General features: G+C 40.4%; 1 protein-coding gene across 2 annotated transcripts in view; it reads left to right on the top strand.

The window, feature by feature from the left end:
• LOC132268234 (pseudouridine-5'-phosphate glycosidase) overlaps nucleotides 1–18,981 on the top strand; it is a 72,245-nt gene that overhangs the window by 13,134 nt on the left and 40,130 nt on the right. For both annotated transcript variants that reach the window (XM_059769051.1, XM_059769050.1), the window contains exons 2-4: nucleotides 1,691–1,802; nucleotides 7,438–7,548; nucleotides 14,151–14,233. In XM_059769051.1, the coding sequence (XP_059625034.1) occupies nucleotides 1,691–1,802; nucleotides 7,438–7,548; nucleotides 14,151–14,233 (306 nt within the window). The remainder of the gene's footprint in view (nucleotides 1–1,690; nucleotides 1,803–7,437; nucleotides 7,549–14,150; nucleotides 14,234–18,981) is intronic.

Here is an 18,981-nt window from a genome sequence, read left to right as displayed (position 1 = left end):
AGCTCTCAGATGTCACATTGTTTTTAGCTTTTCTCTATAGTCAGGTGGTGGAGGGTACGGGTTTGGATGAGATGGTTTGGGAGGGCTCTCCAAGAGGGGTTTTTGATGTCAGATTCTACTAGAGTTTGTCGAAAACCCGAGGCTACTCCTTCCCTTGGAAAGCACTTTGGAAGATGGATGCCCCCTTGAAGGTGGCCTTCTTTACTTGGACAGTCGCTCTTGGAAGCATTCTCACTCTTGACAATCTTAGAAGGAGAGGTCAGATCGAAGTGAATTGGTGTTACATGTGTAAGAATTCGGGAGAATAAGTGAACCATCTTCTTCTTCATTGCCCGATAGCGAGAGATATTTGGTCTAGGATCTTGGTTGCTTTTGCTATGGTTTGGATGTTCTCCGGCTCCACAATGGATATGTTAGTCTTGGAGAGGGTGTATTGTGGAGAGCCGAGTCTGAGAAGTGGCCCCTTTGTTTATGGTGGGGTTTGTGGTGCGAGAGAAATAGGAGATCTTTTGAGGGAGAGGAATCTCCAATTTGGACTCTCAAATACAATATACTGTCTAGTTTATTCTTTTGGGTGCATGGGCGTAATTGTAAATCTTTGGGGGATCTTTTGGATTTTGTGGATAGTTTGAAACTTTAGTGTCATCTTGGGCGTCCTTTGTGGTGTGGGTTCGCTCCCCTTTTTTTGAGCACCTTTAATGAAATCTTACTTAGCAAAAAAAAAAAAAAAAAAAGTGTGTAGAAAAAGATAAACATTCTTCAAGTGCACAATTTATATATTTAAAATCTGGCAATTATTCCCGGCAATAATTTCCTTCTTCCCTTGCTACCAGTGTCGTCTTCGGACTTCGATCCTCTCCGGTGCTGGAGAGGGTCTATGAAGGGTGGAGATTGCTTCATTAGGTAGTGAGTGCGAAACATCATAGATGGGTCCCACCTGGTGGTCCAAACTCCACCCTTGGTGGAATACAGGATCTTCTCTAGCGCTGGAGAGGATCCTTGCGCATCTTCCTGGTTTTTCTTCCATAGCTACCTGACAATTAGCAACTGTCTTCTGAGTGACTGGCAGTTTCTTCTTCCTATACTCTTGACACCTGTCCATCCACTAAGCACATTTTTGTGGATGGTTGTAACTACTCTCAAATGACCACCTTCAGATTGAGCTACTTATTCCCCAATTCTCTTCCAAATAAAAGCGATTATTCTCAACTATAATACTTTATAGTTATCCTCCTGACTGTAATTTCTTCTTCATGGAGGTTTTGCCACCTGTCTTCCACATTCCTCTTATTCCAGCTATTATAACTGCCAAGCCTGTCTTCCACATCCTTCTTATTCCAGCTATTATAACTGCCAAGCTTTTCTTCCAGATCATGCCACATGTCATATTTTGCATTCATCAAACTTCTTGTCCACTTGATCATTAATCAAATTTCCTTAATCACTTAATTTAGACAGAACCTATGGCCCACGGCATACTTCAATTGCACCCTCAGTCCATAATTATGGTGTAAACAGATACATTTAGAAAATTTTGCAATATTTCAAAATTTTGTTATTGTTATGTGGTACTATATTGTCTTGTTTGTTTATGACACTCAATTCTTTCTCTAATATTTTGTAACCATAATAATTGTGACTTCTTTTTCTCTGACCACAAATATTCAAGGATGTGTTTTTGTTCCTATAGGGTGGTAGTAACTATGCTGGTGCTGGGTCGGTAAAGATATCCCCTGATGTTTCTGAAGCTTTATCACATAGGAAAGCAGTTGTTGCTCTCGAGTCCACCATTATTTCTCATGGTATGCTGATTTGCTGCTTTTTATAGAATAAATTTAATCTTTATTTTTTTGTTATAGTATATAATTTTTGGTTAGATACAGTTTGTTTGTTTAAAGAGAAATTTCGAAGCTATCTATTGTTTTTGCTTGAAATTTTCCAAGTTTCTCTTGGATTTAGCTTTTAGTTCTAGGCCACCAAACTTTTCTCCTGCTAAAGAATCCTTCTTTAAATGAAAATTTGAGGCGACATGAAAAAATTTCTCCGACTTGCGTAATCCATCCTAATACTTTAATAAATGGCTCCTTAAAAAAATTTTGTTCCCTGAAAAATTTCAAGGAGCCATTTTGTAGAAATTAGTGAACTCTTTATTTTAAATTTCACAAAGCAAGGGTGGGAGCCAAGCCGTGATGTGCTGGGTGTTAGACTGTTCAAAAGTTGCTTGATTTAATTTGAACCTAACTCGAGCCTTACCTTGACTTAACATGCACGTGCAAGCTTAATTTATACATTATATATGCTTAGACTCATTAAATAGTCTAATCTAGTATTTGGAGTCAAAATCTAGCACTTTTATTGTTACTATTGAGACAAGTGATCAGCATTTTACAACGTTCTTTTTATTGTTGACATTTGCTTTTGAAGCATTTACAACTTACTCCTAATAATCAGCACTTGCTTTAAAAGTATTTTAGTACCACTGCGTGGCACAAACCAAAGCCGTTTAGGAACCTGAAATAAGTGGATCTATTGTTGTTGTCTTGTCTTGTTAAATAATCGAGCTTGGTATGCAAGCGTTAGCTTGGTTTGATTGAGTTTTGAATGATTTCTAAGCTCCTAATTATACTGTCACATGCTGTTTGTGAATAGCCTAGTTCTTTAAAAATGCCATCTCCAAGTATATAATTGTTGTTGCTATAAGAACATTTTGTTGAGGATCTCAAGCCCTACCAAAGACTTGGGATATAAATGAGTTGAACCACGCCAAGTCGAGCTAAGTTTATGAGCTCAACTTCTTCATTTTTGAGCAATGCAAAGGCTCAATCGGGGTTCTTGATGAATTTGGAAATGTGAGCTTGAGCTTGGTACGAGTGTATCAGTGAGCCATGAGAATGGCAAAAGCGGACCGAATCGCAGTATGAATCACAAAATTAGAGGGGTTGCAAACTCTTTTACTACAACTCTTTCTCCTTCTGAGGTTGTCTATGGAGCAAAACCGGATAATGTGCTTGATTTTGCTGCAATTCTATTTCCAAGAAGGACAAGGTCTAAGGCGGAAAATATGGCTCAGCTCATGCAAGAAAATCATATGAAAGTGAGGAATCATCAAATGCAAAATATAAGGTTATTGCCGCCGATCGCACAAAAGAAGGGTGATTTTTGAAGTTGGAGATTATGTTTGGGCCAACTTATCAAAAGACTGAGTTCCACCCTATTGTTGCTACAACTCGAGGGATAGAAAGATTGGTCCATTCGGGGTGATTAAGAAGATTAATGATAATGCCTACCAGTTTAAGTTACCAAGTCATATTCACGCATAAGATGTTTTTAACGTTACGCATTTGGTTCCTTGCATGAGGATTCCGACAGCTCAAGGGCGAGTACTTTCCAACACGGGGGACTAATGTATCTAATGGACCTAGCCTAGTAAAAGTGATGCAGCAGTGGGTAGGGACGATTCGAAAACAGAATTCAAGTAAATAAGAAAGAAGTTAAGAAAGAGATTGAGAGAGAAATAGAATAAGAATAATAGGGGAATAAATCAGAATGAGAGAGAAGAGAAGAATCACAAAGGGAGAAATCAGAATTGAGGGAGAAGAAACACAATAATTTCTAAATAATAATCAATAATCAATCATCAAAGCATTCTTTCACAATCTCTAAACCAACATATAGATAGGCATCAAAGAAAAACCCTAAAATTCTATTTACCATAAATAAAACCCTAAAATTCAATAGTAATTATAAAAGCAAAACCCCTAACTCTATCTTTCTTTCCCATGTCTCCAATAGTAGGTGTGGGCCATATGGACTTCAAGCTCTTGGGCCAGTCCCGGTTCTCCATCAAAAAGATTTCCTACAATATTGGGAACACCTGAAAAAGGAAAGAAGCGGAGGAAGGGCAAGTGAGAACCAGAAATTTCTAGCAAGTTTTTATTTATTTCTAATTTCCAGCAACTATATAACTTTCAGCAACTTTCTTATTTTAGTTTTAATTTATAATTGGTAGCATAGCCAATCAATGGCTAAGACTGAGGAGGAAGAAAATCTTTGTTAAGCCTCGTAATTGCTAGGTTTTGAGAACGAATTGAAGAGATTATTTTAAACACTAAGAGTTTGCTTTTTGTTGTAATAGGCGATTTCAAGGTACTGAAAAGAATCTGTATATTTCGTACTAAGAATGGTTTACAGTGCTTTAGTTAAATAGGAAATACAAGGAGCTAAAAAAGGAAACTACAGGTTGTACACTAACAGAATTTCCTAATTCTTAGTCATTGACTATCTATATTTACACGCCTATCATATCCCCTAAAATCCGGTCTTATTGAAACAGAATATCTCCTATTCAACACTCCCCCTCAAGCTGGCTTGTAGATGTCTTCCATAGCTAGCTTGCTTCTTAAAACTTCAAACTGTCTCTTGTGTAGTCCTTTGGTAAGGGTGTCTGCAGCTTGTTCAGTAGTAGAGACGTAAGGAATGCAAATCATACCACAGTCAAGCTTTTCCTTGATAAAGTGTTTGTCAACTTCCACATGTTTGGTTATGTCGTGGAGGGCTGGATTATGAGCAATTGAAATGGCAGCCTTGTTGTCACAGTAGACTCTCATGGGAGGAGAAACAGTAACCTTCAAATCTTCAAGGAGTCTTTTTAACCACATAGCTTCGCAAATCCCATGGGCGAGTGATCTGAACTTGGCCTTTGCACTACTCTTCGCTACTACATTTTGTTTCTTGCTTCGCCACGTGACTAAGTTTCCTCCAACGAAGGTGCAATATCCTGAGGTAGATCGTCTATCAACCGTACTGCCTGCCCAATCAGCATCTGTGTACACCTCCACTTGCAAATGACCTTGGTTCTTGAACACAAGTCCTCTACCTGGTGAGCCCTTTAAGTACCTTAGAATCCTGTACATTGCTTCAAAGTGTTCCTATCCGGGAGAGTGCATGAACTGACTCACCATACTGACTGCAAATGCTATATCTGGGTGTGTGTGAGACAAGTAAATTAGTCTTCCCACCAATCTCTGATATCTCTCACGATCAACCACATTCTCGGGTTTTGCAGCTTCTAACTTCAGGTTGACTTCAATTGGAGTGTTAGCAGCTTTACACCCGAGTAGTCCCCGTCTCATTAAGCAAATCAAGCACATATTTTTGTTGATTAACGAAAATTCTTTCTCTTGACCTGGCAAATTCCATTCCAAGGAAGTATTTTAATGCTCCCAGATCTTTGACTTCAAAATCTTCGGCAAGGTTCTTCTTTAGTCTGGTCAACTCTTCAATGTCATCACTTGTAAAATTATGTCATCCACATACACAATTAAAACGGCAATTTTCCCTTCCTCACCGTGTTTGTAGAACATGGTATCGTCTGCCTGACTCTGATTCCTCTAGTAACACTAAATCTTCAATAATAGGATAGTCCGCCTCGGCGCCTCCATGCGTTTCATTGATATAGGAGGAGGCCTAGGAATCCATTATGATGTTTCGAAATCAGCAAATTCGGATATTTCTTTCAGCTATGGGCTCGACGAGTATGCTGCCGCTGGTTTGTTTGTGACCGCAAGTCAGTCAAGCACCCTGTGATTTGCAGCAAGAGTGGCCGAGCCATCGTCTCTCACCATTCAATTTTGGTTTTTGAGGCTGTTTCTGCTAGCACATACGATGTGCCGCCGTTATCTTCGGTGAGTCTCACGTATTTGGTGGAAGGTCTCATAGAGACACTTGTAATGACTACAGGAATCTCTCTGCTCTGGCGATTCGAGGTGAGTATGATTCTTGTTTGCTCTATGCTGATCAGCTCAAGCGGAGATGTGTTGAACAGTTCAAGGAAGGGTCATTCGTTATGGAACAACTGGTCATTGTTGATGGCTTATGTGACATGGTATCCAAAGCAATCGGAGCTTTTGATCAGAAGCCCGGAGTGAGAGGTATATTGTCAGATTTAACATGTGACAGTGATGGGAAGATTGATAGTTTCATCTGCGGCGAGTCTAGCTTGCCGCTTCATGATATGGAAGGCAACGACAGTGGTGGTTGTGGACGGTACTATTTGGGGATGTTCTTGGGCAGGGCTTATGAGGAGGCACTCGGAGGCCTTCACAACCTGTTTGGTGGCCCAAGTGTGGTGCGCGTTTTGCAGAGTGACGGACCTACAGCTTTGCGGTGACGTTTGCCGGGGCTGTCGTGCAGTGATGTGCTTCGGGTGATGCAGCATGAGCCCGAGCTCATGTTCCAGACCCTCAAGCACTGCGTGGAGGAGTTGGTGCACGACGATGATGGCGACGGCTCCGGCCAGGCTTCTCTAGCCAATGGTCTTTGCTCAATAGTATTCAAAAGTGAGTATGAGTGTAAAATATAGTCGAAGATCTTTCTACATGAAAAATCCATCTTAATTTGATACGTGAAAAACATGTATTTATAAACCAATTTATGAAGAAGATATGCAAAAAGGTATTTTAGTATAAACAAATTCCAAAATAATTCAAGTTTCCTAATATATTCTAAATCAATTTTAACCAACTTTTCAAGATTAGTTAGCAACCTTTTAGATGAACTTAATTATAAATTCATCACTACTAACCCTATGGTCTTTTATTTTTTATTTATTTTTTTTCTTAGTTGGTACTCACACACACTTGTCTCTTCTGAGACTTGAACCCTGACCTCCCTTTGGAAAGTAAGAGGCTGATACCGCTAGGCCACTGGCCCGTTGGTAATCCTATGGTCTTTTAGGTCACTTGGGTTTTCTAAACTATGTGGTTGATAGATCTGAAGCAAGATGTTGATGTGATTTTTTTAATTCTGTCTTCAACTATAATCACAGCTTTAATGTCAATGATGAAAATTCCGATGAAGTGACACAACACTATAAACCAAGACTGAACTTCGGCTCACAGAATAATTCCGTCACATGATACTTCTTTGTGGTAGAAATGTCCATCTTTCAAGCTGAGTATGACAAACAAGCTCATAGTTTTGGTTCGAGCTCAACTTGTTTATTTCATAAACAAACATGAGCTGAATTCAAGATGTTTATGGACAACTTGGTTCATGTACAACTGTAAAAAGGAGTTGGGCACTGAATTTGGCATTCCAGGAATATTAAACTATTTCAATGGGTTTGAAACAAATGTAATATGCTATTCAAATCATTTGAAACGAGTTTCTTCTGTTCCATGTATATGATTAATTCTTAAATTTTATTAAATGAGATAGTTTTCACATTTCATTTCCATTTTTGGTGATGACTTCAACAAACATGTAATTTTACATTATCATTTAAATTGTGTGCTTTTGTGTTCAATGCTAACTAAATATGAAAACTGACATGTGACAGCATATTAGGTGCGCGCCTTAAATCGTGTGCTTCATATTAAAGTTGCATCATCCACTTTCTGTCATTTTTAACCTACTGGTTTTCTCTATTCTGTTCAGGAATGCCCTATCCTCAAAACTTGGAAACTGCAATGGAGGTGGAGGCAGTCATAAGGGAAAATGGAGCGGTTCCTGCTACTGTTGCTATTTTAGATGGCGTACCATGCATAGGTGTTTATTTCAAACTTGTTTATTTAAATTCTTACATGGATATTTAAGCAATTTGACTTGTGCTTTTTTCTGTCTATGTTTCTGTACAATCTCTAAGGTTCTACCATAGGAAATCTGTATTTTTTTATTTTAATCTTCTGTCAGTCTCTCTCCCCCCTCCCCTTCTCGATTTTTTACCGAATGAAGTGGAAAATGTATAAATATGAACATTATACTTACTACAAGGCTAAAAAGTGAAGGCGTACCTTTTTTTTTTTACAAGTGAGATTGTATTAGAAGGCGTTCAAAGGGGGAATGCATCCCAAGGAAGCTACACAAGGAAATAGAAGCAAAAGGGCCTAAGAACCCAAAAAAATTAACTAATTCTCCTAACGATTTACAAAATCGCCTAAAGACCCAACAAAAAAAGAGAATGCATGAAAGACAAATTCAAAGTGCCAATAGAAGATTCCTTTCCGTCAAAAGATTTTCTATTCTGCTCCCTCCACAAGCACCCCCAAAGACATAAGGGTGCCACCCTCCAAGAGTCATGGGCTTGGGAGTTCATTATACACCCTCTCCAAGCATCAATTGAGAGCCTTTGGAGTATCGAGGCATGACCCACTGGACCCCTGACAAACCCAAGATACAGTGTTGTTAAAGGCACGCCTAGGCTCGAGGCGCAGGTCTAGCGCCTGTTGTCATCCCAGACACATTGATGTTTATTAGGTGCGCACCTTGGATGCGCCTCGTCCTATTTGTCAGCCGTGCCTCACTGATTACTTTTTTTAAAAAATGATTATTCTATTTCTTAAGCCAAAAAAGGTACTTTTGGTAACTTAATAACCAAATAAGAAAACCTAAGCATATGAGAGAAGGAATTTTTGTTCAAAAAAATAAACAAATAAGAAAGCCCAAGAGTAAAAGTGTCAACCGAACATAGAAAGAGTGAGACTGTGAGACCAACGACGAAGCCCTAGTTGTAGAGACGAAAGACAAAGCCATGTCAATTCTTTCTTCTTCTTCTCTCTCTTCTCTACTCGTCTCTTCTCATCTTTGTTTACTTCTCTCTCTTCGTCTAGTTCTCCTTTCTGCCCTTTTTTTTTGGGCTCTGTTTTTTCTCCTCTTTCATCTTTAATACTCTCTCTCTCTTCTTATCAACTTCTCGCTCTTCATCTACTTCTTTTGTCTGTCTTTTTTTTTTTTTTTTTTTGTCCTTTTCTTTTAATAGTTTTTCTTTTTTATTTTTAGTAATAGATTTATTTCTTTTTGTGCTATGTTTTGCCTTCCAAAAAAACAAATTTTGTTTTGCCTTTTAAGAAAACAAATTTGTGCTCTGTTTTATGGTTCTTGAATGCTTATATTGTTGATGGATATACTTTTTTATATTAGATATTAATTTTTATAATATTGATATGGCTTATGAGATATGAATACTTTCATGGTAGTTTAAAATTTTAATTGTGCGCCTCACTTTACTCAAGCGCGTCCCTCGTTGTGCACCTCCCGCCTAGGCTCCAAAGGACCTCTGGCACCTTGGTGCGCCTTGACTTTAATAACATTGCCAAGATAAGATCCCAACAATCCTGGCCCACGGGGCAATGCAACAACAGGTGATCGACAGACTCTCCTTTTCTTGCACATACAACACCAATTGACAACAATCTGTCTTTACTTCTCAAGTTGTCCAATGTCAAGATCTAACCTAAATCCGCTGTCCAAACAAAAAAAGGCAACCTTAGGGGGAGCATTGGACAGCCAAAGAGCCTTCCAAGGGAAGGCAGGCCCGGGCATCCGAACTATACCTATACAGAGCAAATATCAAATCTCCAATGAGAATATGGCATCCAAACACAGGCATCTGAACTAACTCCAATGATCTCCTGACGATAGAGTAGCTCTAGGAAAATAAGAACGTCGTCCAGCTCCCAATCCTAAAAGTGTCTCAAAAAATGCATCCCAAGTCAACCTCCCACTAACAAGCTCATAACAGTCGGCAACCAAGGCATGTCTATCAAGAGCGATCTTGAAAAGCCTGGGGAAAGCACGTCAGCACGTGCCAACGGATGATCTCCACACCAAGTGTCCGCCCAAAAGTGAATATTCCTACCACCTCAAACCCTGAATTTGATATGTTTAGAAACTTATACCACCCATTCTGAATAAATTTCCAAACGCCACCACCATCTGGACCCCTCACCTCAAGGGAGTACCAACCACCCCTAGCCTCCCTAAAGCGGCTCGAAGTGACTCTCCCCCAGTGGCTGTGGCGCTCAACATGAAATCTCCATAACCACTTTCCCAAAACAGCCTTGTTAAAAGGTACCAACCTCCTGATTCCCAAACTAACCACCTAGAGCGGCCTGCACACTTGCTCCCAGCAAACAAGGTACTTGAACTCCTCTCCCATACAACCCTATAAGAAATTCCATTGGAGTCTCTTAATCCTACACGCCACTGAGGAAGGAATTTGAAAAAGAAAGGAAATAGGTACGGAGGCTCGGCAACATGCTCTTCCTGAGGGTGACTCTGACTCTCACACCCATCGAAAGATGTTGTTTCTTCCTCCCAGCAAGTCTCCTCTCGAATCTCTCAACCATCAAATCCCAGCTACCCACTCTTCTCAACGTCGAGCCCATAGGTAAACCCAGATAAGAAAGAGGAAAAAAGCTTACCCCACAACTAAGAATGTCAACCAAAACTAGAGAACTTTGGAACCTCTCCCACAGGGACCAAGGCACTCTTTCTAATATTGACTTTCAGAGGAGAGATTGCCTGAAAGCAAATCAAAACACACCTCAAATATCTCTGGGAGACGTTTGCATTGCAAAACACCAAGGTATCATCAGCAAACAAAAATTGGGAGTTCTCCAACTGATGTGATGGGTCCCTCCCCACCCTGAACCCTTGAATGAAGCCTAACTCTACTGCCCTCCTCATCAATGTATTGAGAGACTCCATCACAACGATAAACAGAAAAGGTGAAAGAGAACAACCCTCCCTCAAACAAATACTAAAGAACTTGTGATGTTGCGGCCTGAATTTGGTTCCGGGTTGCGTTGCGACCTGTTTCCGACCTAACGACCCGTTGATTGAGTTTTAGGCCCACCAAAGCTATGGGGGTTGCCCTCGAGGAAAATTTTTGACCTGTTTTTTGCTTACGGGTTGTGAACCCTGTTTAGTACTCTCATATAGCCTAATATATGGGTGTTTAGGTTTTGGAGTGGGATGTTGAGAGACTGAAAATTGCAGGAGGGAGAGTGAGAGCGAGAGCTAGGGTTTGGGGGCTGAAACTTGTAATCTTCTGTTTTTGCAGAGTGAGAACTTTCGCCGGATCTTCACCATGGATGTAGGCTTTGCCAAACCATGCTAAATATTTTTGTTCTTTGTATGACGTGTTTATTTTTTTGTCGCATGTCTTGATTTTTTCTCGAGTTAGTTGTAACAAAACCTAGTCGGGGATCCGTTCACAAGAACTGAGAACCTCACTGAGGAAATGCAGATTTCAATCGACCTTCTACCTCACCCCAAACCCCATTCTCTCCAATAGATAAAGCAAGAATCTCCAACTGACATGATAATAAGCCTTCTTAATGTCAAGCTTGCATAGAATCCCTAGAACACCACTGCTCATCCTACTCCACACACTCATTAGCAATAGAGCTAAATCAAGGATCTGGCGATCACCGATGAAGGAGGCATTTTGGGACATGCCTCGTCCTCATGGCTATAACCTTAGCTATTAGTTTGTAAATGTAGCCCCCCAAATTAATAGGTCTAAAGTCCCTAACATTAGAAGCTCCACCCTTCTTGGGAATGGGGGCAATAAAAGAAGAATTCAAGAATTTCTCAAAGTGCCCCTGAGAATGAAAAGTTTGAAAGGTACCCATCACCTCTCCCCTAACCAGCTCCCAACTTTCCAGAAGGAATCTCATAGTAAAGCCGTCCGAACTCGGTGCTTATCCCCATTGTCACTCTTCAGAGCAAAAAACACTTGCTCTTCGCTAAAAGGCCTCTCCAACCCATCTCTGTCCTCCTCAGAAATCACATCAAATTGAAGCCCCCCAAAGTCGGGGACTCTAGTTATAACTTTCCGAGTAAAGTCTTTGATAACAACTCCTCCCTGCATAAAATCTCCCTGTCTACTTGAATCATACTGATGTGATTGCCCTCTGATGAGCATTGGCTAGCCCATAGAAAAATCTCATATTACTGTTGCCCTCCTCAAGCCAAAGGGCCCAAGATTTTTGTCGCCACGAAATCTCCTCCGAAAAAGCAACCGCCTGACACACTTCCCTCCTACACTTCTGTGCCTACTCAAGACCACCCAGCCCCTCCAAGTGATTAATCTCTGCAATTTTAGAAAGAGCCTATTCTTCCTCCACTTGAGGTTCCCAAACACCTTCTTATTCCATCTTTGATGTCAAACTTCAGAAGGCGGAGCGTCCCAGTAAGAGTGAAGCTTGGAGTGCCAGTCACCTTATAATCCTGCCACTAAGACCTCACCCTACCCTTGAAATCCAACGACCGAAGCCACATGTTTTCAAATTTGAACGGGAACTCTGCTTCCTCAACCCTCTACAATCCAACACCAAAGGTATGTGATTCGAAGTAGGTCTAGCCAAAGCCTCCTAATCCATATTCGGAAATTTCTCCTCCCAATCCCCAGAGAGGGGAAATCTATCCAACCGAGTAAGATTAGGCAACTTCCGTGCTACTAGTTCAAGTAAAGGACGCTCCCTCCATGGCAAGTCAAGCAACGGATGACCATCAAGGAACTCTGAAAACTGCTCCATGGCCAATTCCCCTCCCCTCTTGTAGATCTCTCCAAAGGGGATCTAACCACATTAAAATCCCCTCCCACACACCACAGAAAGAACCAAGTCCCCCTCACAGAACCTAACTCCTCCCATAGAAGATGCCTCTCCTCATCCTCCACCAGACCATACACACCAAAAAACGCCCAGCGAAACCCATCCTCCTCCATGACAAAGGCACATTAAATAGAAAACCTCCCTCTCCACACATCCACCTTGGACACCCATCTCTTATCCCACATGACAAAATACCCCGGATGTGCCCAAAGCATCCAACACCTCCCACTCCACAGATCCCGCCCCATAGGCTTCTAATCACCCTATCCGAAATCGAATCCAACTTCATCTCCTGCAAACAAACCATATGAGCGCCCCATTTCCTAACCACCAACTTCACCACCTTCCTCTTATCCTAATCATTGAGACCTCGGACATTCCAAGAAATAATTTGGAACTTCATAAAGAAACAAAAGAAGTCCCCACCCCTCCTCCTCTCTCTCTACCCCTCCTTCTCTCCCTCTCTGTCACCACCTCCCCCTTCCCTTCATAGTAGACATAGGAGATGAGGTTCCACGCCTCACTCTCCCCCTTCCAAGAAGGAACCTTCTTCTTTTTAGCCGCTCCCTTCTTCTTATTCTAGTCAACCACATTCCAACCCTCCTCCATGGAATGAAACATCATCAATGCCGACCTTCGCATGTCACTCCCAACGCTAACACTGATATTCTCCATCACCCACTCCTCCCCTCGATCATCACCAGCCTCCACAAGCATCTCCTCCCTCCCGTCAACAGGCAACTCCACCGCTAAAGGATCAATCATCTCCATAAAGTTGTCTTCCCCTTCCTCCAACCCAAAATATCCAACGGGCAGCCAAACTGATCGGTCAGCCGTCCTCGTTATGATCAACCACAGATTCCTCTGATCCATCTTAACCGAAGAGACAGAAGGCCCATTCACCAAGTCTATTTGCTCCTTTGGACTGACTGAAATTATGTCCTGCATCAATTGCTCCTTCTGGTGATGATACAATCAGTTGGAATTGTGGCACATTTAGTTTCAAGTCTATTTGGAACTCTTGCAGGGCTAAAGGCACTCAAGTTCCATGTTTCAGTCTAGCTAAGAAGATTTGCAGACCAAGGGTGGCCCTTATAGCTTATATTTTTTTCCAGGTTGCTATTCCCTTGTACACTAATCTGAAGAAGAGAGTGTTAGTATTCCCAGCCATATGCCATTATTGCTGGTCTAGCAAAGATAAAACTGATCATTAATTTGGTCAGTGTCTTTTTGCTGTTGAAGTGTGGAACTGGTGATGTTCAGTGCTGCATTTGCTTAACCAAATGGGAGGATCTATTCTTAGTATGGCTTAATGGGTAGTGCTTCAGGTTGCTAGAGGGAATTCTCATAGAGCTAAGATCGCCAGGTGTTCCTTTGTCACTACTGTATAGAATCTTTGGAAGGAAAGAAATTGCAGGGTTCATGATGGAGCTTTTAGCAGTGCTTCCCAGCTTGGTATTGATGCTTGTATGGAGGCAATTGCTTAGCAGTTGAAGACTATTTGCCTCTATGCTAGTTTTGCTGTTGTGTTCCTTAAGTTTCCTTTTCATTTTTTTTTTTATTTTTTTATTTTTATTTTTATTTTTCTGGAAATGGTTTCTTTCCATGACCAATTGATGATGTCTCTATAGGGGTATGCCTCTATTATGTTATCTTGTACATTATTATTATTGTTATTTTTATTTTTTAAAATCACCCCATTCGGGAAAAAAGGATTACCTTACATTGGCAGACCAATTATACATGTAGGTTTGAGTATGGAAGAACTGGAGAGGCTGGCTAATCTGGGAACTAAAGCTCAAAAGACAGCTCGCCGGGACATTGCACATGTTGTAAGTGGAACTTAACACTAGCCTCCATGTTCATGTGGCCTATATCTTGGGCACGCATTGTTTGGAAGTTATTTATTTGTTTTTTCATCATTTGCCATACTCTGGATGTGTGCAATCTGATAAAAAATGGGAGCCTACTTTTGCAATGGTATTTGTAGCTGTCTGTGTAGGTGAGGGACCAACAATAGGGAATGACCTTTTTACTTTTGCAGTGGTTGTAGTGGGGGGACAACGGTATATGACATGGAATTATAGGACTTCTATTTTGTTATTTGTTGAGAGAGAGAGAGAGAGAATATATGAAAACGTATATGTTATTAAGTACTACAATAATATAATGGTGTTTATATAGGAGAAGCTACGAGAGTAGGTGAGTGGAGAACAAGTAAACCCTATACATGGTAATTCTAAATATGGTAATGAGGGGTAGGTGACAACTCATTCAATACTAACTGTACAAGTGTGACAACTTATACAATACTAACTGTACATGTGTGACAACTCACAACATTAACTGTACACAACGTGACAACTCATACAATACTGTACAACACTCCCCCTCAAGTTGGAGAGTAAATGTCAATAACTCCCAGCTTGCTATATATGGAATCAATAGAGTTTTGGGGAAACGCCTTAGTGAAGATGTTTGCCAGCTGTCTACCAGAAGGAACAAAAGGTGTAACAATCTCATTAGTGTCAACTTTAGATCGAATGAAATGGCAATCTACTTCAATGTGTTTAGTCCTCTCGTGGTAGACTGGATTGCTAGCAATATGAATAGCTGACTGATTGTCACAATGGAGAGGAATTGGGTACTGGACTGAAATCCCAATTTTTTGTAAAAGAGTTTTCAACCAAGTAAGTTCACAGGCAGTGTGTGCCATGGCACGATACTCTACTTCAGCACTGGAACGAGCCATAACTGACTATTTTTTACTCTTCCAAGTTACTAGATTTCCTCATATGAAGGTGCAGTAACCCGTGGTGGACCGTCGATCAGAAGGAGAACCGGCCCAATCTGCATCTGTGGATCCCTCAATCCGAAGATGTCTAGAAGATCGATAAAGCAGACCACGTCCCGGAGCACCCTTGAGATACTTCAAGATGTGTACAACTGCCTCCATGTGAGGTACCCAAGGACTAGTCATGAATTGGCTCACAACATTGACTGCATAGGAGATGTTTGGACGAGTCATTGTGAGGTAAATAAGTTTACCTACAAGTCTTCGATACGAAGATGATGATTGGCATTGGTAAGGAGAGAGGAGGTCTTTACTACTTGGAGAAACGGGTAAGGGAGTTGAAATTTGAACCTAGCTGTGGTTTTCAAGTGTAGAGAGAGTCTGATAGAGAGAAGATATTTTTATGGCATTGTCGTTTGGGACATCCATCTTTCTCTTATTTAGAGCATTTATTTCCTAAGTTGTTTTGCAATATTTATGCTTCTAGTTTTAGGTGTGAACAATGCATTTATGCTAAACACTATCGTGTTCCTTTTAAAGTGAGTTTTAATAAAAGTTCTATTCCTTTTTCATGTGTTTACACAGATGTGTGGGGTCCTTTTCTACACCTTTTGCTTCAGGTCATAAATACTTTATATCTTTTATTGATGACTAATAGGCGATTTCAAGATTGAAAGAAAATCTGTATATTGCCTTCCTTTGAATGGTTTACAATGCTTTAGTTAAATAGGACATACAAGGGGCTAAAAAAAAGGAAACTACAAGCTGACTACAAGCTGTGACAGCAAACTACAGGCTGTAATTACAGGCTGTATACTAACAGAAGCTACAGGCTGTGCACTAATAGAAGCTATAGGTTATACACTAAAATATCCCCTAAAATCTGGTCATTGACTATCTATATTTACACGCCTATCATATCCCCTAAAATATGGTCTTATTAAAACCAAATATCTCTTTTTCAACACTCCCCCTCAAGCTGGCTTGTAGATGTCTTCCATAGCTAGCTTGCTTCTTAAAACTTCAAACTGTTTCTTGTGGAGTCCTTTGGTAAGGATGTCTACAGCTTGTTCAGTAGTAGAGACATAAGGAATGCAAATCATACCATAGTCAAGCTTTTCCTTGATAAAGTGTTTGTCAACTTCCACATGTTTGGTTCTGTCATGGAGGACTGGATTATGAGCAATTGAAATGGCAGCTTTGTTGTCACAGTAGACTCTCATTGGAGGAGAAACAATAACCTTCAAATCTTCAAGGAGTCTTTTTAACCATATGGCTTCGCAAATCCCATGGGCGAGTGCTCTGAACTCGGCTTCTGCACTACTCCTCGCTACTACATTTTGTTTCTTGCTTCGCCACGTGACTAAGTTTCCTCCAACGAAGGTGCAATATCCTGAGGTAGATCGTCTATCAACTATACTGCCTGCCCAATCAGCATCTGTGTACACCTCCACTTGTAAATGACCTTGTTTCTTGAACATAAGTCCTTTACCTGGTGAGCCCTTTAAGTACCTCAGAATCCTGTACACTGCTTCAAAGTGTTCCTGTCCAGGAGAGTGCATGAACTGACTCACCATACTGACTGCAAGTGCTATATCTGGGCGTGTGTGAGATAAGTAAATTAGTCTTCCCACCAATCTCTGATATCTTTCACGATCAACCATATTCTCGGGTTCGGCAGCTTCTAACTTCAGGTTGACTTCAATTGGAGTGTCAGTAGCTTTACGCCCGAGTAGTCTTGTCTCATTAAGCAAATCAAGTACATATTTTCGTTGATTTACGAAAATTCCTTCTCTTGACTTGGCAAATTCCATTCCAAGGAAGTATTTTAATGCTCCCAGATCTTTGACTTCAAAATCTTTAGCATGTTTCTTCTTCAGTCTGGTCAACTCTTCAATGTCATCACCTGTCAAAATTATATCATCCACATACACAATTAAAATGGCAATTTTCCCTTCCTCACCGTGTTTGTAGAACATGGTATGGTCTGCCTGACTCTGATGATACCCATGACTCTTCACAGCCTTTCCAAAACGTTCAAACCACGCTCTTGGAGACTGTTTCAAACCGTACAGGGATTTTTTGAGTTTACAGACTTTGCTCTGACTGTGTTTTCCTTCGAACCTAGGTGGCAAGCTCATAAACACTTCTTCTTCCAAGTCTCCATTTAAAAAGGCATTTTTTATGTCCAATTGATGTAATGGCCAATTAGAATTGACTGCCAACGACAATAAGACTCGGATAGAATTTATTTTTGCTACAGGAGCAAACGTCTCTTGGTAATCAATGCCGTACGTTTGCGTAAAACCTTTCGCCACAAGTCTTGCCTTGTACCTTTCCACACTACCATCAGCTTTACACTTAATAGTGAAAACCCATTTACACCCAACAGTTTTCTTTCCTTTGGGTAAGTCAACTATCTCCCACGTTCCACTCCTTTTAAGAGCATTCATCTCCTCTAACACTGCTGATTTCCAATTCGGATCATCTAGTGCTTCCTAAATGTTTCTTGGAACAAACAAGTGAGAAATATTTGAAGTAAAGGCCCTATGTTTATGGGAAAGTTTATCATAAGACAAGTATTTGGCAATGGGATGCTGCGTACAGGTTCGGATTCCTTTTCTAACAGCTATAGGGATATCAAGGTCTACAGGAACTTGGCTAGGTGTCTCTGTACGATTAGAAATAGTAGGGACAACTGTAGACAAGTTAGGATTTAGAGTACCTTGAGTGTTCAGGGAGTCATTTCTCGGGACCTCTGATTGGCCTTGCTCAGGTACAATAGTAGGCTCTCTACTCTTTTGATGAGTCTTTTTTCTGTTATAAACCAGAAGCTCAGGATTCGGTTTTTTTGGAACCGTTGGTAGGATTTCTCCCCCTGTTGGAGATATAGTAAGGCTCGGCAGATTAGGACTAGGAGGCCCCGGGTTTCCTGATTCTAGAACATCATTTTCTTGTTTAAAAAGATCAGTGTTTGGAGTAGAGTGTGAGACAATAGTTTTAGGTAAGGGAATATTAGTAGAAATCTCCCAAAAATTTTCTTCACTCTCTTTCTCCCCTTGAAGAAAAGTTTTCTGAAAATAAGGATGATTTTCTAGAAAAAAAACATCCATACTGATAAACATTTTTTTTGTTGTCGAATTGAAGCATTTGTACCCCTTTTTATTTGGGGCATACTCAACAAATACACATTTTTCAGCCCGAGGATCCAATTTAGATCGAAGTCTACTAGGTAAATGGACAAAGACAGTGCACCCAAATACTTTCAAAGGCAGGTTTGAATAAATCCGAGTTTCAGGAAAAGATTTTTTAAGGCTTTCAAGGGGTGTAAAATAGTTAAGAACACGAGTAGGCATCCTGTTAATCAAATATGTTGCTGTTAAAACGGCTTCACCCCACAAATACTTAGGAACATTCATTGAAAACATGATGGCACGAGAAACTTCAAGTAAATGTTTATTCTTTCTTTCAGCAATTCCGTTTTGTTGGGTTGTGTCAACACAAGTGGATTGGTGAAAAATTCCTTTTTCTGTTAAAAAACTTCCTAAAACTTCATTAAAGTATTCGGTGCCGTTATCAGTATGAAGAATGCCAATTTTTGTTTGAAATTGATTTTCAATCATCATATAAAAATCCTTGAATAATTTTTCAACTTCAGATTTTTCATTCATTAAATACACCCAACACAAACGTGTATGATCATCAATAAAAGTCACAAACCATTTTTTTCCAGAAAGAGTTGTGATCCTAGAAGGGCCCCAAACATCGCTATGGATTAAATAAAAT

The sequence above is a fragment of the Cornus florida genome, unplaced genomic scaffold (genome assembly GCF_030987335.1).
Source record: "Cornus florida cultivar Cherokee Brave unplaced genomic scaffold, ASM3098733v1 CherokeeBrave_3.0.0_Hap2_Chr08, whole genome shotgun sequence".
Lineage (NCBI taxonomy): Eukaryota > Viridiplantae > Streptophyta > Magnoliopsida > Cornales > Cornaceae > Cornus > Cornus florida.
Note: the sequence above shows the minus strand (reverse complement) of the source record. Positions and strands in the feature narration are given on the sequence as shown.